Source organism: Myxocyprinus asiaticus, chromosome 15 (genome assembly GCF_019703515.2).
Source record: "Myxocyprinus asiaticus isolate MX2 ecotype Aquarium Trade chromosome 15, UBuf_Myxa_2, whole genome shotgun sequence".
Classification (NCBI taxonomy): Eukaryota; Metazoa; Chordata; class Actinopteri; order Cypriniformes; family Catostomidae; genus Myxocyprinus; species Myxocyprinus asiaticus.
Window position 1 is genome coordinate 28,552,151 of NC_059358.1, and position 19,005 is coordinate 28,571,155.

The following is a 19,005-nucleotide window of genomic DNA, read 5'->3' on the forward strand; positions in this document are numbered from 1 at the left end:
GGCTTCTTAACAAGCAAGCCTCCCTTGGTCAACCAGCTTTACCAGGAAGAATCACTTTTTCTATACCTGCATTTTTGCTAAATGACTTTTACATGGCTTGTTCTAAGTATCGTGAAATGCAGCAGGAACCCTTTTATTCCCTTTCAAAGAAATCACGAGTAAAACGACAGATTATCAGTTTAAGAACACATACTTTTTGTCTTGACTTATGATTTTAACATTTGCATTGCATAACCAAATGCTTTTACAAGCTTGATCAAGTGCGATTGAATTGTGCTGTGGCATAACTGATATGCAACGGAATGAGGTACGAGTTGATGTGTGAGCTGAAAATGTCATAGAAGCACCACAAAATGATGTGGTTTCTTTAACAATTGCTTCATTCATCTCGGATTTGCTTTTTATGATACTATTGACTAGGTTTAAGCTCAAGGTAGGTTTTGTTGATTTTATACTCTACAGCATTAACCTAAAAAAACTCATCTGTTTGGGTGAACATTTAACTATCTTTTAGCGCCACAGAGTGGACATTTCACCTCGGAACCACCGCGGTAAGCGTAATGAACCAAAAAATATATCGAATTTTGCAAAAATGTCGTCACAGTCATGTATTTTTTATTAGATAAGGCTGCATTTTTTGCTGTTGAGCAACATGGCTATGCTGGTCAACCAGCTAGACCAGCACTGACCATCTTCAACCAATATGGTAATTCAAGCTGTTCTTTTCAGCAGGGGAATCAGAAGTTCAGTATTCTAAGGGGCCGTTCACACTGGATGTGTTTTCGTGTCCATCTGTGCTCTTTTTCCAATTATTTGTCTTTTTTTGTGCAAGAATGCGCTCGGTCTGAATGGCCCCTGCAATATTGTTTAGTGACTAATAATTAGAGTGTAGGTCTCTCACAAATTCATCTTTCAGTCTTTCTGCTTCTCTGTACTTACTGCTTTTGAAAACTAGTGTTTTCTTTTCTCCTGCAGGTTCATCAAAAAGAGTAGTGCATCTCTTTTTATTGCTCTATAAGTCCTCAATCCAATGTCATTCATCTCCCCATTATTCCTGTCTAGTTGCTATCAAACCTCTCTTTTCTAGACATCAGTCCATTCTCACTCTACGCTCTTCAGAAATGAGCCCCTGTCACTTGGATGTCTTGTACACAGGATTCTTTTTTTACATCACAGAACATTTTAATTCACTGTCATCTTTACCATTTTTGAGCTTTCTATTAATACACTTTCCTGCATTATCTTTTCATTGTTTATCCACCCACTTTATTCCAGTCTATTCTCTTTAGTCTTTAGTCAGTTTTTTGCTGTAGTCATCGCAGTTTGTCCCCTTCCTTAACTGTCCCTCTGGCAGTTTTGGCCCACATCTTAAAGGGTTGTGGCTGCCATGTGGTCCAACTTTTTTTTACAGCAGGAGGAGGATGGGAGAGTAGGTATGGCTGCAATGGGTGGGGCAGGAAGTAAGGGTGGGCGTGGTGTGAAAAGGTCAAGGCCCCCTCGAATGAGTGACAGCCAGGAGGGCAAGATCAAGCTGGCATTTTTCATCACCATCATAGGTGTGACTCTGACAGTACTGGGCTTGGGTACAGAGTTCTGGGCAGAGCTTTCCCAGCCAAAACACTTCAGAAACAACCAGACGTGTGAGATGGCACATTATGGCCTTTGGAAATCATGTGTGCGCACACTGTGGGTGTCAGATATTGACCCAGAGAGAGAGAGCTGTGGACCGGCAGAACTGCCTGGAGGTGAGAGCAGCACTCATTCACTATATTTCATATTCTCTCTCTCACTCACTCACTCACTGGTCTGGCTGTGTTCAGAATAGCATGCTGCTCACTGTTTCTACCATAAGTGTACTGCGCACAGTATGCTAATTTTCTGTATGTACATTAAGTAAATCTTTTTGAGTTTTAGCTCATGTATTATATCACATTTTGTTGGAAGTCTACATGTGAACACATTCTGTATGTATATGTATGTATCTGGGTTAGCAGGCAGCACAGAACATAATTATTTTTTAAGACACAAAGTAGTGTTAAGCACAAGCAAAAATCACACTGATATTATTAATGACAGTTGTTCACTTAAGGAACAGTTCCACTTTCTGCTTGGACCTGTCACAACATATAGGACAACATCATTTCAGCCGAGAATGTACGAAAACAACTTTTGGAACAACTTTTTTCCCCAGCAAAGTGGAAATGATTTGGCAACAAGTACAGAGACAAGGCAAAAAGTGATGTTATTGGAAATGTTAGCACTCTTGTCCAATCAAATTAGAGGACTGGATCTTACTGGTTTATAAGACAACGGATATATTGTGAAAGTTTGTTGGTACCTTGTCGTTATATAGAGATGTCTTGTTTTCATGCTCAGTTTCGACTTCCATTATATATTTTTAAGAGCTCTGTTCAATTTTACATTACCAGCCCTGTGCTAAACATATCAAGAGCAGTTCACAGCAGTGCTTTTGCTTTACTGTGTGCACATATGTACATAAAAATTTGGTGGTGTGCACAGATAGTTGTCAATGACAGCAAATTATGTATCTGTATGTGTGTTCATTTGATTTTGGGGGGGGTGTGATGACTGTTCTAGCAGTTTTGTATTGTGCATGGATGGATAAAGCTGACAGCAATCTGACTGCCATGCAGATTCAAATCTAAATATAGAGGACATGAGTGCAAAAGCGGGAAAGATAAGAAGGATGAGTGAGTGATTGTGTATTTTATGTTAACCTGAGTCTGTCTTCTCTCTTCCTATTTCTGCCCTTCATCTTCTCTTTCCATCTGCCTCACTCTTGTTCCCTCCCACTCCATCTGCCTCTCTCTCTCTCTCTCTCTCTCTCTCATTCTCAGTGCCATACCATATGAGCAAACTGCTCTGTGTTCTCAGCACATTAATACAATGATCCTCAAAGGGCTTACAGCAGACAACTGAAGTGCCTTTCTCTGTTTCTCTGTCTGATCTCTATTCTGCACCTTTTGTCCCCCCCCTGTCTCATTTTGTGCCCTCAGAAACCAACTGCACATTCTTTAAATTCTACACTTCTGGGGAGAATGCTGTCATTTTTCAGAAATCAACAGAAAAGAGTAAGTTCAGTGGTATTTCTTCCTGTATACTCTGCCCTCTTTTCTCTCAGTTTTCTGTATGTTATGCTCCTCTGTTTTCTTTCCTCTCTTCCATTCAATTTCTCTCCTTCCATGCAGTTTCTCTCAGAAAATCATTCATGTGTCTCTGTCTGATGAGAGCATTGCACATGTGATGTTAAAGGAATAGTTCACCCAAAAATGAAAATTCTCACATCATTTACTCACCCTCCAAGATGTGTATTACTTTCTTCTGCAGAACACAAATTAAGATTTTTAAAAGAATATCTCAGTTCTTTAGGTCCTCACAATGGAAGTGAATGGGTGCCAAAATTCTGAAGCTCCAAAATCCACATAAAGGGAGCATAAAAGTAATCCATGTGACTCCAGTGGTTAAATCCATGTGTTCAGATACAATATGGGTGAGAAACAGATGATCATTTAGTCATTTTTATCATACATTCTCCTCTCTGCCCAGTAGGGGGCGATATGCATTAAGACTGTGAATCACCAAAAACAGAAGAAGCAGAATGGGAAAGTGAAACTGAAGTGGAAATTGACTTAGCAGGGAGAAGAATTTATAGTTAAAAAAAAAAAAAAAAAAGGACTTAAATATTGATCTGTTTCTCACCCACACCTATCATATTGCTTCTGAAGATATGGATTTAACCACCAGAGTCGTCTGGAGTACTTTTATGTTACCCTTATGTGGATTTTGGAGCTTCAAAATTTTGGCACCCATTTACTTGCATTGTTTGGAACTACAGAGCTGAGATATTTGTCTAAAAATCTTCATTTGTGTTCAGATGAAAGAAAGTCATACACACCTGGGATGGCATGAGGGTGAGTAAATGATGAGAGAATTTTCATTTTTGGGTGAACTATCCCTATAAGGACCGAGTACAAGTCCTGAAAGGCACTCAAGTTGACACATGCATTGAAAGTGCCAAAGAAGCAGCACAAAATGACGTGGTTGCTTTAGCAATTGCATTTTTTGTCACATTTGTTTTTCTGACACTATCAGTTAGGTTTAGGATTTAGGGTAGGTAGGTAGGTGCACTCAGTAATTCTTTTACTCATTTAAAAAGTTTGACTTCTAAAGAAGTGAATTGTCATTTTTATGTATAAAATGATGACCAATCACATGAGATGAAGAATTCAGTCACATCAGTAACCTTATAAAAGCTGTTTTATTTTACATGGAGAGGGTCCCCTCATGGGGGCTGCTATGTTAGGATCACATGATCAGTAAACCTCTATAGACATGTTGGAGAAATAATCACCATTGGCTAGTAAATGTTTGTTTTTACTCACCGGACTTTTAACGACATGTAAGCGTAATGCAACTGACCTCTAAAAAAGATTAAACAAACCAAGAAGGGGGCATCTTCACATATATACAGTATATAGTATTCATATATATGACTTCACACAATATAGTATACAGGATTGTACATTTGTATTTCACTTTTCATAATTTTAAACATTTTTAGCTTTTTTCAAAATGTACAAATTTCACATTCTGTCAATTCATATGATGTCATGAAATTGCATTTTTAATAAAGATACAAGCTGTTGTCTCTATTTGAAAATTCATACACTTTGTTTTTTTACAAAATATTTACTATAGTTGGAACCTAATAATTAACATAGAATTACATGCATAAAAATTAGGCTATATTTTATAATTACAATTTATAATTACATTATAGAATTATAATTTAGGTGCTACTATATAAAAACTACTATGCAAAAAAAAAAGTTTGCAGCATGAGCCTATTTGTTCAATTCTGTAATACTTAGTGTTTTCTGAAGTTAAATTATTTCATAATGTATGACTAAATATTTATGTATTTACACATTTATTTTTTGTTCAATGTTTTTATATGCACTTGTGTGATTTACATTGAGTTTACATTGACATGAACAACGAGCACTAAATTGGTACTGTCTCTTTAAGGGATGGCTGCTCCGCAAGCGTTTATGGCTGAATGAGCGCAGCGCACATTAACGAGAGAGAAGATGCAGTTGTTTTTACCTCATCCGTTCAATATGCTATTAGAATTCATGTTTATTTTTACCTTTTCGATCACCAACTGATTGTAAATAACTGAAGGGATATTAAAAGAGACATGAAATGAAAAAGTGTTGTGTGGATTTCGTCTTTGGTCACAAAATGCACGGAACAAGACAAAAGAACTTTTACGTACATAATAAGTATTGACTTGATTGTACAAATAGTTTTGCAACACTTTTACCTTTCAACAGCCAAAAAATGCAGCCAAATAAGCTCAATTTCCTTCAGAGTGCGCATTCACGAGACAACACGCTTTAATAGTGGAGACTGAAACTAGCGCAGCATTTTGTCGCATATGTGAGTGATTTACTTGCTATGTAGAGGGCTGACAAGCCAAATACTACTCCCCTAATTTCAGTAACCACCCTGTAATTGGACACTTTCACTCAGGGATTAAAGTAGTCATGGTCAACTGTGAGTAGTAATAATTTATCCAATGGCATCGGTAACTAAATACTAGAGCTGAACGTTTTCACTCGATGATAATGCGCTACATGGATGGGTTTAGCCAAGGGAGTTCGGGGCCCCCCTGTCTGCCGTGGGCCCCGGGGCATAAGCCCCTGCATTATTGCGGCCCTGAGCGTTACACAGCGGACATTTGGGTTAGGGTTATTAACCCACAATGGACTCAGAACTGCTGCAATACGTGTAAGGAGCCACGTAATATCATTTTGCAAAAATAATTTTTATGAGATCAAGCTGCGAGATCCATTTTATATAGTTTATTGAGTCTGTTGTGGAAGAACTTGACTGGCCTCCACAAAACCTTAACCCCATTTAACACGTTTGAGATTAATTGGAGTGCTGACTGCGAGCCATGCCACCTCACTGATGCTCCTGTATCTGAATGGAACCAAATCCATGTTTCAAAATCTTGTGGAAAAACCTTCCCAAAAGAGTGGAAGCTGTTAGGAAGCACCAAGTCCTTATTTAATTCCAATGGTTTTTAAATTAAATGCTCAACAAGCATATATAGGTGTGGTGTTTGGGTGTCCATGTACTTTTGGCCATACAGTCTAGTGTTGGTAAAATGGAGATTTTTGTAGAAATTGATATCAAAACAAACATGACTGTGTGCTTGCTTACTCTCTTTCTCTCTTAGGTTTGCATATAGCTTCGGCAATGTTGGCTTTGCTCAGTTTGTTTCTGATGGTCATGGGCTCTCTGTGTATCACCATGTCCCTCAGTAAGAGTGTGCCCTTCTTCCTCAAGCCTGCTACCGTCTGCTTCGTCCTCTCAGGTAAAACTCCAGAATAAACCCCATTCCACTGCCATAAAGTACCCTTAAAACAACATTCAGCTGCTTTAAACACCTGATAACCTCATAATTAATCTGATGTAAATATTAATTGAGGTGTCCTGTGAGTCAATGTTCTGGACAAAATGGATGATTTGTCGGTGTTCAAGCACACTGTGTCCCATTGCTGGGATTCTGGTTTCTATACATCAAAGCAAGGCAACTTAAGAAATACAGCTGGCCATTTATCAGGGTGGGTGCACCAGTCAATCCTAGATAAGATATTAATGAAATAAGTGTTGTGAGATATCTCACCGGTCTCTGTGACAGCTGCAGACTTTGTAAAAAGCAAACAAAAATATGTCTGCGGACTGTGGACATTGACACTTTTCACCTGTTAATCATTTTGCTTGTTCTCATAGTGTTGTATTTGAAGCAGATCATTGAGGCTATGATTCATAATGTTTGTCAGTTGAGGGCGCTATTGTGCTACTGTTGAATTTGACAGTTACAGGAACAAACAATGCTGCTTTTTGCTTGGTTTTGGTCTCAAAATAATCTTTGGAAGGTGGAGTTTTGGAATGAGGGGGCGCAGCTAATTAAACGGCTTAGTCACGTGAAAGCTTCAGAATGCTAAAATCGCTTGCAGCACCTTTAAAGCTCCTAAAATAAAAAAATAAAATAAAAAAAGTACCACTATAATACCATAAATGTGGTACATATGACTGGTGCACTTTATTCCATGTCTTCTGAAGCCATATGATAGCCTAGTGTGAGGAACAGGCTGAAATGTAAATACACTGTAAAAAAAAAAAAATAAAATAAAAATAAATCGTTGAGCAAACTTAAAATTCAACGCAACATGATGCAGTAAGATTTTTGGGATCTCTCAACAATGTTTGAATAATTGTCCTCAGAAACATTGCTGTTTAGTCAACGTGAATTTGTTTGTTCATTAAATGTAGCCAAGTTCAGCCAACTGACAATTCATAATGTGAGTCACAAACTTTCATTTTTTGACCATTTAAAGTACATTTATATGAAGTTATCAGTAATCTTTGCCTCTGGAGAGGTATGTCTTGCAGGACAAGACAGTAAGAACAATTGTTTGTTGTAGACTCACAGTAGACCTCAATCCTTAACAAACAATCCTCAATAACGGTGACAATCATTGTTAAAAAATCTAGTTAAAAGATGAGCTCCTAACATCACCACACAACTATTAACTAACAGTGCCAAAAAGAAAATAAAAAAAGCATAAATAAAGTCAGCAAATGGCAAGGAACAAGCCTAAAACCCTAACCACATAATTGATTCGTGTTGCAATGCATGCTGGGAACTCGCACATCAGCAACACTGTTCAATATGAATTTGTTTGTTCAGACAACTCTATTTGACTAGTTAGGACAACATTTGGGGGACTAACATGTGTTTTTATATAGATGCAAATAATTTACATTTTGAATAAATTCTGTGACTCAAAAACCCCATAAGCTGGATAAAATGCAATTTCATATTTTATAGTGTAGTTATTCACTGAAAGTCTTCACCTCCGCCGTAGCTTACAAATCTAATTTGCATTTGCATTAATTAAATATGCCGCATCAAGATAAGCTGCACCAGGTTTGATGTCAGTGATATTTATCAAACATCATTGGTTTGACGTTTGATGTCATTGATGTCAAACCTGGTCAAAAGGGTAAACTATACCTTTTAATTAACTGACCTTTCATCTCCATTACCCTCTCACCACTCTCCCCAGGTATCCTGGTGCTGTTGTCCATCATTGTTTTCCACCAGTCTGTACTGGCCTTACTGGCAAGTGATCACAGTATCCCTCTCCATCATGAGCTGTCCTGGTCAGTGGCATGCATTGGCTCAGCTGGGGCCATTCTCATCTTTGGAGGGTTAATGTTCCTGTTACTTTCCCTCCCCTACAACCCCCTGGAGAAATGTTTCCATCAACAGGGCAGTAGCAATGCCTAACTCTCAGGGGGACTGCTAGTAAGTGAAGTTGCAGAAGATCTTTTATACTCTGATGCTGCTAAAGAAGATATAAATGGATGTTTTAAAGGACTTGCAAACTGCTGAATATAAAGCGTAGCCAATTTTCATAATGTTTTGCCATAGCTAGCACACTGGCATTAGAATTGCTTGTCAATAAGGTTAGAGATGTTAAAGGGATGGTTCACCCAAAAATGAAAATTGTCATCATTTACTCACTTTCATGTTGTTCCAAACCCATATGACAAATTGAGATGTTAGGCATAATGTTAACCTCAGTCACAATTCATTGTATTTTTTTCCATGGAATGAAAGTGAATGGTGACCCAGATTTACACGATCTGCCTAACAATTTATTTTGAGTTCCAGGGAAGAAAAAGGTATCACGGGATTAGAACAACATGAGGGTGAGTAAATGATGACAGAATTTTCATTTTTGGGTGAACCATCCCTTTAATGCATGTACACTGATATTTTTATGATGGCTCTGTACATAAAATCAGTGACCAACAAATCTGTTTACTGTCTCTTTAAGTGCCCCAGTTACACAGAGTGCTATGCTTTTATGCTTTGTCCTATTATCTGCATTGCTGCTTTGTATAAGTAGACTGACATGATTTCATGTTGTACAACACTAGAGTTTGTACTACAGTGACTGCTGATTCTTTCTTTAGAAATAGGACATCTTTGCTTTGACTTTAATCATAGCTGTCAGTTTATGCTAGTTAGTGGATATTTGGTGGGTGATCCAGCATAGCCATGCTGTTCACTAGCAAAACTTGGCTTACATACCTGGTCAACCAGCATGATCTTTCTGGTGAAGCTGGTTGACCCAAGAAAGTCTTGCTGGTTAAGCAAACCAGTATCACAAAATGTATACTGTTGACCAGCTGCTGATATATATTTGTTAGCAGGGTTTTCAATAAACCAAGTAATCAGTAGACTAGATACAATATTGTCCATTCAGAGATTTATTAGGATGGTGTATTATTTGTACTAATGTTGAATTAAGCTAAATACCATGCATATGAAACAGATGCATTTCTATTACGTGTTTAAAAATGATGTATGAAAAATATTGATGTGGAATAGCAGACTCTCTGTTGAGCCACAATTCTGTGTAAATAATGTGTTTGTTTAGTGTACTCCAGAATGTGAGAGACACTGTGAAACTATTGTCCCTCAACCTCTGTCTTTTATTTGTTCTTCACTTCCTTGTTTCTGTCTCTCTCTATTTGTCAAATTGTTTCTCTTTCTCTCACTTTGCTTTAAGATTAAATCTCTTTCACCCAAGAAAGTTTCCTGCAACCTCTCCTTCACTTGTTTCTTAATCACACTCCTTCTCTTTTGACACTCCCTCAGTCTAAAATTAGTGCATTGCTCATCTAAGCACATCATGTTGAAGTGGATGAGAAATATTATCCTAGAATTTCAACTATGCCCCCCCTCAACGTTCTCTCTAAGCTGATTGCTCTCCTCAGTGTCTCCGAGGATTTGGGGGGAGCTGCTATTTCCCAACGTCTGCCCTTCCGTTCCTCCTCTCCCACCCCAGCTCTCAGTGAGGTGTTTGTGAATGTAGTGGTAGTACATTTGGGAAGTGTGGAAAGGTCTTAGCCTCAGTTATCTGCACTTTGTTTCTCACCCAGCTGCTGTCTAACTGAAGCCTACATCCCATGCAAAACAGTCTAGATCCTCTATAACCACAAAAACAACAGGTCGCCATGTACCTGCAGGTATTTCCTACAGTGTGCTTGTTCATTTAATTTGTTAAGTCTTTATCAGTGCAGAACAAGAATAAATTAGTAGGCCTGTACAATGAGAGTTTTGATCAGCTGTGGTATGGTTGATTAGTATGGGTGGGTGCAGGAGTAGGGAAATTGGAGCCCGAAGGTTGACACTCAACCCAGCGGTCTGCTTGTATATATAGACCTTTAACAGTGCCTGTCAGACTATCGGGCTGTTCTTTTTTTTTTTTTATGTTGCCAAGCGCAACAGGCTTGGATCTCAGAGTGCTAATTTTTAATTGCTGGTCCGTTGACAAAAATAAATAAACCAATGAATGATGTTATTACGATTTTTCATAAGTTAAACCTCTAACCCAAACTAAAACCTAACCATAAATTGTAACCCCACAATCAAACCCTAAACCTAACTTTTGTGTACCATGGAAGTAAGAATACATCAGGGGTTTGGAACAAGACGAGGGAAGTGTAAGGTTATTGACTTACAGTACATCAGTCATATTTATTGCATAAATACATATGGAATGAATAACCACATTTGTTCTCTGACGTTTCCTTTCTTTTTTTTTTTCTTCTTCTTCTTCTTTTGTTTTATCCCCTTTTCTCCCAGTTTGGAATGCCCAATTCCCACTACTTAGTAGGTCCTCGTGGTGGTGAGGTTACTCACCTCAATCTGGGTGGTGGAGGACAAGTCTCAGTTGCCTCCGTTTCTGAGACAGTCAATCCGCACATCTTATCACGTGGCTCGCTGTGCATGACACTGCAGAGACTCACAGCATGTAGAGACTCATGCTATTCTCTGCGATGTGCACACAACTTACCACGCACCCCACTGAGAGCGAGAACCACTAATCACGACCATGAGGAGGTTACTCCATGTGACTCTACCCTCCCTAGCAACTGGGCCAATTTGGTTGCTTAGGAGACCTGGCTGGAGTCACTCAGCATGCCCTGGATTTGAACTCATGACTCCAGGGTTGGTAGTCAGCGTCAATACTCGTTGAGCTACCCAGACCCCCTGATGTTTCCTTTCTTAAAATAAAGTGTTGAATTGGAAGCTAGCTAAAATTTTATGCCTGTAGTGATTTGAAATTCTGTTTGTTGATTGGTGTCTATGGAAATACAAATTGCACCTTTTCGTAGGAGCCAAGTTGTTCGATATCTTAAGATTTTGGGTTCTTGAATGAATTATTATGAGTTGTCATGTGACTATGTTGAGGTGTTAGGAGCACAAATATTTGTTGGTGTGTACAAGCATATGCACAGAAAACACAAGTTTATATAAGCTCTCTCTATCCAGTCCTCCAATAGTGAAGGAAGTGTGGAATGCTATTGGGGATCATATGGAATTTAGTCTCAGCTGATACAAGCAGCCTTCTGCTGAAAAAAACAGCATAGCTGGTTACCAACTTTAGTTGTGTTTTGGATGCTGATACCACATGGAATATTCCAACAAGGCCTAGTGACTAAGGCCACGTCCACACTAATTTGTTGTCAGAAACTCTGTTTTCCGTTTTGTAAAGTCATTGTTTTCAAAAGTATGTGGTACTAGAGAGGGTTTTAGAATATGTTTTAGAACACCATTCGAGTTTGGATGAGAGGCGTAAACGCAGCAAAGTCAAAATCAAGGCAGGGCCTGACTTAACCAGCTAGAGTTTCTTGGTCAACCAGCAACACTAAAAATAACAACATTCTGGTCAATCAGCTTTGCCAGCTTAAACTTGCTTGCAAACAGCTTGGCTATGCTGGTTCACCAGCTAGACCAGAATGGGAATTCATTTTGGTATAAGCTGGTCTTTTCAGCAGAGCCTACTCAGGTGAATATCTTAACATTGTACACTAAGTTACACTCACCCAAAACTATAGACATCTAAAGACAGATTCTGCAACATAAATAGATTATTTCTGCAAAGCCTGCTTCAATGGAGGACATAAAAAAATTGAAATTGTTTTATGGTGTTATTAGAAGAAAAAAAACACACGCAAATGACATCACTCGTATATTGTCTGTTGTTTGTTTTATATATAAAATTCATGCAATACAGTGTTAGTTTATCACACATTAAGATAAACCATATTGTTTTCTCTAGATATATCTACAGTATTCACTACATACCATTTATAACTGACCACATAAATGCTGTGTAGTTTTTCACATTTTTTATGAATTAAAAATGACCCCCAGTTGCAGGAGGTTGTGTGGTTTGATGCCCATTTGCACTCTATAAAGTGGTGTCCCGTGGAGACCTCTTGTTGGCTGGGATCATGAAGTAAAGGCTAAAGGTTAGCAGAATGTTCCCATATATAATCTCTCATTAAGAGAAGCAGAGAGGTCAAAGGGAATGAGGTGCAGCACAGTGAAATTATTATTTTTTTTTTTTTTTGAGGAGCTTTGCCTTTGGGATGCTGTCATGATCACATGATCACATTGAAGGGATAACAAAATGACACATGGTGTGTGTCTCATCTCACTCCCTAGCTCCCTACGTCATGAATCAGTATATTGTAAAAATACGAATTCGGGCACTGGCAAGGGTGTTGATCTATTGAACATTGGAACACTTATGACTCAATCATCTGCGACACCATTACAAAGGTCACGTTTTTAATTGATTAAAGCCGGTATTAACTTTGCTGTACAAATGACACTATCGTGCATTTGCGTGGTGTTATTATGAAAGATAAATAAAATTACAAAGGAGTGCATTTTTTATCTTCTATTAAAAATTTCAATAATTAAGATTGTTTCCTTTTCATGCACATTATGGATGAAATTTATTATGAACAATATCTGTTTGAGAAAATAAGGCTTGAGAGACTTCAGAAGACCTGATGACATTTCCGGTAAGGAAACATAGTGAGCAGCACTGCTCCCTAGTTTGTATGGCGCATTCTGGGAAATTTTGCAAATGGAATAATTTAGCAAATGGGACACTCATAGAAATGTCAGACTCTCTGGTTAGTGCCCTGACTACTGAACGAGGGAGCTGATTGAGACACACCCAGGGCATGCCCCCAACAAACGAGTGTAGCTCAATCAGAGCTCAAGTAAGACAGTGTCCTCGTACATATTAAAAAATGCCCTCCCACCCATTCGGCCCTTTCCAATACATAAAGGCCCCATCATGTCTGTAATCTTTTGATTTTAACAAAAGTAACTTTTTTTCCATGTGTAATATACATTGACATTTCAAAACATTCTTTTTAGGTTTTCTTTTTTTTAACCTTCTTGCAACCACTCAACAGCAAACCATTCATTTTACAATTCTGTTATTTAAATCATCCTTAAATTTCTCACCCTTTTGAAAATCACAGTTTTGGGTAGAAGTCCCTTTTCTGAACATCATTTACCCCTTGTTCGATACAAACGTATCCTCTCTCCCTCTTTGTCCAATTGAGGGATTGTATTAATGCCCCTAAACAAAGATTTTCAGTTCAACAAGTGCTACTTCTACTGCTAACAATGATTATAACAAAAATAATATGATGGAAGGGTTATATAAAAATCTTTTTCATTTGAACACTTTGTTGCTGATTTGTTTGTTGAGCTGGAAGACAGATATACAGATATTACACACTAAATTGCATGTTATCAAAGTGTATAAAATAAAACTTTTTTTTTAAATAAATAAAATGCTTTCACAAAGTTAGTTGTAATAATCTCATTCTCACACATATTTAATAAACTCATGTTTCTGCAGTGCTCAGTATCACATGTTTTGGAATCACAGTCAACATCTTTGTAAATCAATCATTCAAAATGTTAAGCAATTATTAAACTTAGTCATAATGACAACAACACTTCACCATCTTGAAATTCCATATCTCTAAAATCAAAGCAAAATAATAAACATCACAGTATCCCATGATTGTTTCGTTAAGTTAAAACATTTTACAAAACATTAAAGAAAACACATGAGTGTTGCTGTTATTATGAGCTGTTTATCATCCTTTTATTCTATATTTTTCATAAAGTGAAATATTTGTCAATATAGAGAGAGTTATTTGCCTTTTTTCTATGCTTTTGCACTTTTTCAACTCCTACAACCCTATCTGACTACACTGGTGTAGTTTTCCTGTTTAGTGTGTTGGAGTTACTCTCTCGGTCACCTTTCCCTAACCTATCCAGCGTTCCCATCCCTCGTTCTCTCTCCATTGTAGATAAAGTAAAAGGAGGAGGCTGGGAGGAAGGGACGGAGTTGCTTAGCGGAGCACTGGAGTTGGAAGAATTCTGGACCGCTGAAGGATTGTGGGATTTGAGCGAGGGCAGCGTCCCACTCATCATTATGCCTCCTCCTCCACCCCCTCCGCCCTCCTTGGGGAAGCAGTTGTGCAGCTGGTATAGTGTGGCACGGTCCACCGTGCCGTACAGTGGAGGGGCACCCAGTCCTCCTATACCACCCAGTTTGGGGTCTCGGGAGAGGGTGTAAAGGGAAATATCGCCTCCTGGCAGAGCGGAGCGGGAGTGGGGGTTGGGTAAAGTGGACACAGAGCTGGGCCCCTGGGAGAGTAAAGCAGAGGGGGGCATTCCATAATTCTTACCCCCTGGGGGGCCACCCACGGGGGATGGGTCTCGGGAGCGTGAGGGGTCAGTGGATCGAGAGCTGGAGCGTGATCTTCGACGGAAGCGATAGCTCGGGAGTCGTAGCATGGCGTGAGTTGTGCTCTTAAAGATATCGGTGCGTGAGTGGCAGCGAAGCTCCTTGTTCTTCTCGATGTAGATGTTCACCGCCAACACTCCCACCATCTCAGCCAGAATGAATGACAGCCCACCAAAGTAGAAAGACCAGCCATACGAGTATTGCCATTTTTTATCCTCATCCTTCTTTGGAGAAATGTCACCCAGGGCAGCAGAAATGTACACTATCACACCAATGATGTTACTTAGTCCTAAAATTTAGGGGCCAGAAACATGCCAACTGATCAAAATTTGCCATTGCCAGTATCCAGAAATGTCATGCATTCATGTATGTCATGTTCAATCTCACAGTCTTACTAGGGCTGCCAATCAATACAATTTTTACATTGAAATCTAATCGCAATTAACCTCATATATCAATATTTTTTTGAGAAAGGCCCCCCAAATCATGATAATTCAATATGACTTAAACGATTTAAATAACTATAAGTATTTATAATAAATATATAATAATTGAGATTGAAATGTATTGTATTATTATGGCAGACGAGTAAAGCATTTAATAGACAATATACAAAAAATGGCTTAAGAAATCAATATATTGTCAGTTTTTTTCCTATATTACTGAACAAGCCTTCAGTCGGCAGCAATCCATTTTGTACTTGAGCTGGTCAATCTGTCCTGTTCTCACATGACATGTTCTTGCGTTCCGTCTGTGCTATTTTTAACTGTTGGTCAATGTAAATATGCATCAGAGGAACGCTTTTGGTGCATCTCACTGCTTTTCTGCATCATAAATGCTGCTTTGTTAGGATGCTTTATCAAGTTAAAAGAAGTTGAAACTCAGAAAATCGCATCTCGAGATCCCTGCATTCTGATGTGCTGAACACGTCTGTGTGACCGGCTCTCATTCAATGGCTGTGCTGCCTGTGAGGTTTGATTAGGCGCGCTGACTGGCCTATGCTGACACAGCTCGTAGAAACACAAAGTTACATGTACTTCAAGCTTTTATTACAAAATTTACATACGGTTCAGGAGGCATAATTTATTGCATAATTTTCTTTTTTTTTACTCCAGGAAAGTCAGCACAAATTTATGAGCTCACCACAGAAATAAACGTGACATTTCGAGCTACATGCTCTTCATCAGACGCTGCCCTCGCTTTTGGATGTGCATGCTTTCTGACATTTGATAAATTTTTTTAACACATCATTTTTTTATATAATTAATCGCACTAAATGAATGCATTAAATTGACAGCCCTAATTCTTACAATTAAAGGGACTGTTCACTAAAAATGAAAATAGTGTAATTTACTCACCCTCATGTTGTTCTAAACCCACTTTCTTATGTGGAACACAGAGGAGATATTAGGCAGAATGTTAGTCTCTGTCACCATTCACTTGCATTGCATCTTATTTTCCACATAATGAAAGGGAATGGTGCCCAAGCTGTCAGGCCAACACAACATGAGGGTATGTAAATGAAGACAGAATTTTCACTTTTGGCTGAAGTAACCCTTTAAGAATCTTCAACAAAGAAAATGTGTTTTAACATTAAACAAAAATATGGAATCTTCTGTTTACATAAATGCAATTACGGACAATATTTTACTCAACATTTTAATGAATTCTGTTGTACTCTATTCTGAGCATACAGTATGTTGAACAGATAAAATACATTTTTGGAGCACAGGTGATACATTAATTTGACATTTACTCCTGAACTGACACACATCTACACACAATGCAGACATTTCACCTGCCGCTACAAACAGGATGCCAGCACCCAGCACGATGTTCCTTTTGCTCTTATAGAAACGACTGGCTGCGATACAGACCCCTCCCATTAGCAGCAGGATGGCACTAAGAATGGGAAAGATGTTGGAGGCCCGGACCACTCCTGCAGAGAAAGATTGAGAGAGAGAGCAAGAAGGCAAAGTACAGATGATAAGTACAGAGTAGTTAAGGTTTTTAGCACTGTGCATTCTCAATCTTAACACAATTTATATATATATATACAGTTGTGCTCAAAAGTTTGCATACCCTGGCAGAAATTGTGAAATTTTGGCATTGATTTTGAAAATATGACTGATCATGCAAAAAAACTGTCTTTTATTTAAGGATAGTGATCATATGAAGCCATTTATTATCACATAGTTGTTTGGCTCCTTTTTAAATCATAATGATAACAGAAATCACCCAAATGGCCCTGATCAAAAGTTTACATACCCTTGAATGTTTTGCCTTGTTACAGACACACAAGGTGACACACACAGGTTTAATTGGTAATTAAAGGTTAATTTCCCACACCTGTGGCTTTTTAAATTGCAATTAGCATCTGTGTATAAATAGTCAATGAGTTTGTTAGCGCTCACGTGGATGCACTGAGCAGGCTAGATACTGAGCCATGGGGTGTAGAAAAGAACTGTCAAAAGACCTGCGTAACAAGGTAATGGAACTTTATAAAGATGGAAAAGGATATAAAAAGATATCCAAATCCTTGAAAATGCCAGTCAGTACTGTTCAATCACTTATTAAGAAGTGGAAAATTCAGGGATCTCTTGATACCAAGCAAAGGTCAGGTAGACCAAGAAAGATTTCAGCCACAACTGCCAGAAGAATTGTTTGGGATACAAAGAAAAACCCACAGGTAACCTCAGGAGAAATACAGGCTGCTCTGGAAAAAGATGGTGTGGTTGTTTCAAGGAGCACAATACTTGTTGACCCCTCTCCAAACATAGCGCTTATGGTTGTGACCATAAAGCTCTATTTTGGTCTCGTCACTCCAAATTACAGTGTGCCAGAAGCTGTGAGGCGTGTCAAGGTGTTGTCGGGCATATTGTAACCGGGCTTTTTTGTGGCATTGGCTTCTTTCTGGCAACTCGACCATGCAGCTCATTTTTGTTCAAGTAGCGTCGTATTGTGCTCCTTGAAACAACCACACCATCTTTTTCCAGAGCAGCCTGTATTTCTCCTGAGGTTACCTGTGGGTTTTTCTCTGTATCCCGAACAATTCTTCTGGCAGCTGTGGCTGAAATCTTTCTAATATATGCTGTAAAATGTAATTTGTAACATATTCCATTAGATTACTCAAGGTCAGTAATGTATTGTAAATACTTTGGATTACTTCTTCAGCACTGGTAGATTTTTTTCACTTGTTTTGACTATAAAAACTCTGCCAGTACAATAAGACAAAATACACATTTTAATATACATTCTCTGAAAAACCTGAATATCTTATGCAATGTTGTTTCTAAAACAAGATTAATCTAACTGATCTTGTTTTAAGGATTTTTAGATATTTTTACACACACACACACACACACACACACACACACATATATGTATATAACTGAGCTAAAATACGGCATCTGGGTAATTAAATCATGCTGTTGTGCTGTGTGTCAGTGTGTGAGGAATTACCCAGAGGATAAATCTTCCCCTGAGAATTCAGCATCCCATCTGGGACCTCTCGAGCTGGGACAGTGCACGGAAATGCCATGTAAATATCAACCAAAATGCCAACCTGTGTGCATGCATGCATTTATGCTCCTGACATGCATGCCTGCACACTGGAAACTGTAGCACAGAAAATCTGTGAGTATTTCAGGGTATATGAAACATAGGATTCAATTTTCAGGATTACTGTGCAATAAAAAAAATTATAAAAAACTACAATCTACAATATGTGTTTTTCTTTGTGTATACATCACAGAAGCATAGGGAGTTTAAAGGAATAGTTCAACCCACCCGTAAAAATAATTCTGTCATTATTATATTATTATTATATTTTTACTCACCTTCTTGTCGTTACAAACCTGTATGCTGTTATTTGTTCTGTGGAACACAAAAAAGGAATTTTTAAAGAATCTTTTTCATAGATCTTTTCCATATAATGACCACATTCATAGTGACCACGGGCTGTCATACACCAAAAAGTACTCATGCACCACATTCCAATACCTAGATAGTTTTGACCAAATTCGACTTAAGTCATTATTCACTGATCTTAAGCTCTGCTACAGCTTTCAAACGAAAAAAGGCACCTATGGTGCAGGTTGTAACATCATTGGTTCAAAAATATTTTGTAACCAGTCGTCATGACATAAAGCCTGCAAATGAAATGTCACTGTATGGAAAAGATCTATGTCAAGATTCTTTAAAAATTGTATATATATATATATATAAATAAACCAGCATACGGGTTTGGAATGAG

At 38.3% G+C, this 19,005-nt stretch overlaps 2 protein-coding genes across 4 annotated transcripts in view; one reads left to right on the forward strand and one right to left on the reverse strand.

Annotated features, from left to right (window-relative positions):
* The first annotated feature begins 1,381 nt into the window (after nucleotides 1-1,381).
* LOC127453525 (voltage-dependent calcium channel gamma-6 subunit-like) lies at nucleotides 1,382-9,717 on the forward strand. The gene is made up of 4 exons (XM_051719961.1): nucleotides 1,382-1,745; nucleotides 3,018-3,092; nucleotides 6,269-6,406; nucleotides 8,166-9,717. Exons 1-4 carry the CDS (start codon nucleotides 1,388-1,390, stop codon nucleotides 8,387-8,389), a joined length of 795 nt encoding a protein of 264 aa, XP_051575921.1. The 5' UTR covers nucleotides 1,382-1,387; the 3' UTR covers nucleotides 8,390-9,717.
* A 2,435-nt stretch (nucleotides 9,718-12,152) lies between these two features.
* The window catches only part of LOC127453521 (voltage-dependent calcium channel gamma-4 subunit-like), a 49,941-nt gene continuing 43,088 nt past the window's right edge, over nucleotides 12,153-19,005 (reverse strand). For 2 of the 3 annotated variants that reach the window (XM_051719953.1, XM_051719955.1), the window contains exons 5-6: nucleotides 16,549-16,689; nucleotides 12,153-15,039 (exon numbers count right to left, since the gene is read on the reverse strand). In XM_051719953.1, coding sequence (XP_051575913.1) covers nucleotides 14,207-15,039; nucleotides 16,549-16,689 — 974 coding nt within the window. In that variant the 3' untranslated portion in view covers nucleotides 12,153-14,206. Of the gene's footprint in view, nucleotides 15,040-16,548; nucleotides 16,690-18,212; nucleotides 18,627-19,005 lie in introns of all 3 variants that reach the window. The other variant, XM_051719956.1, reaches the window with a different exon arrangement.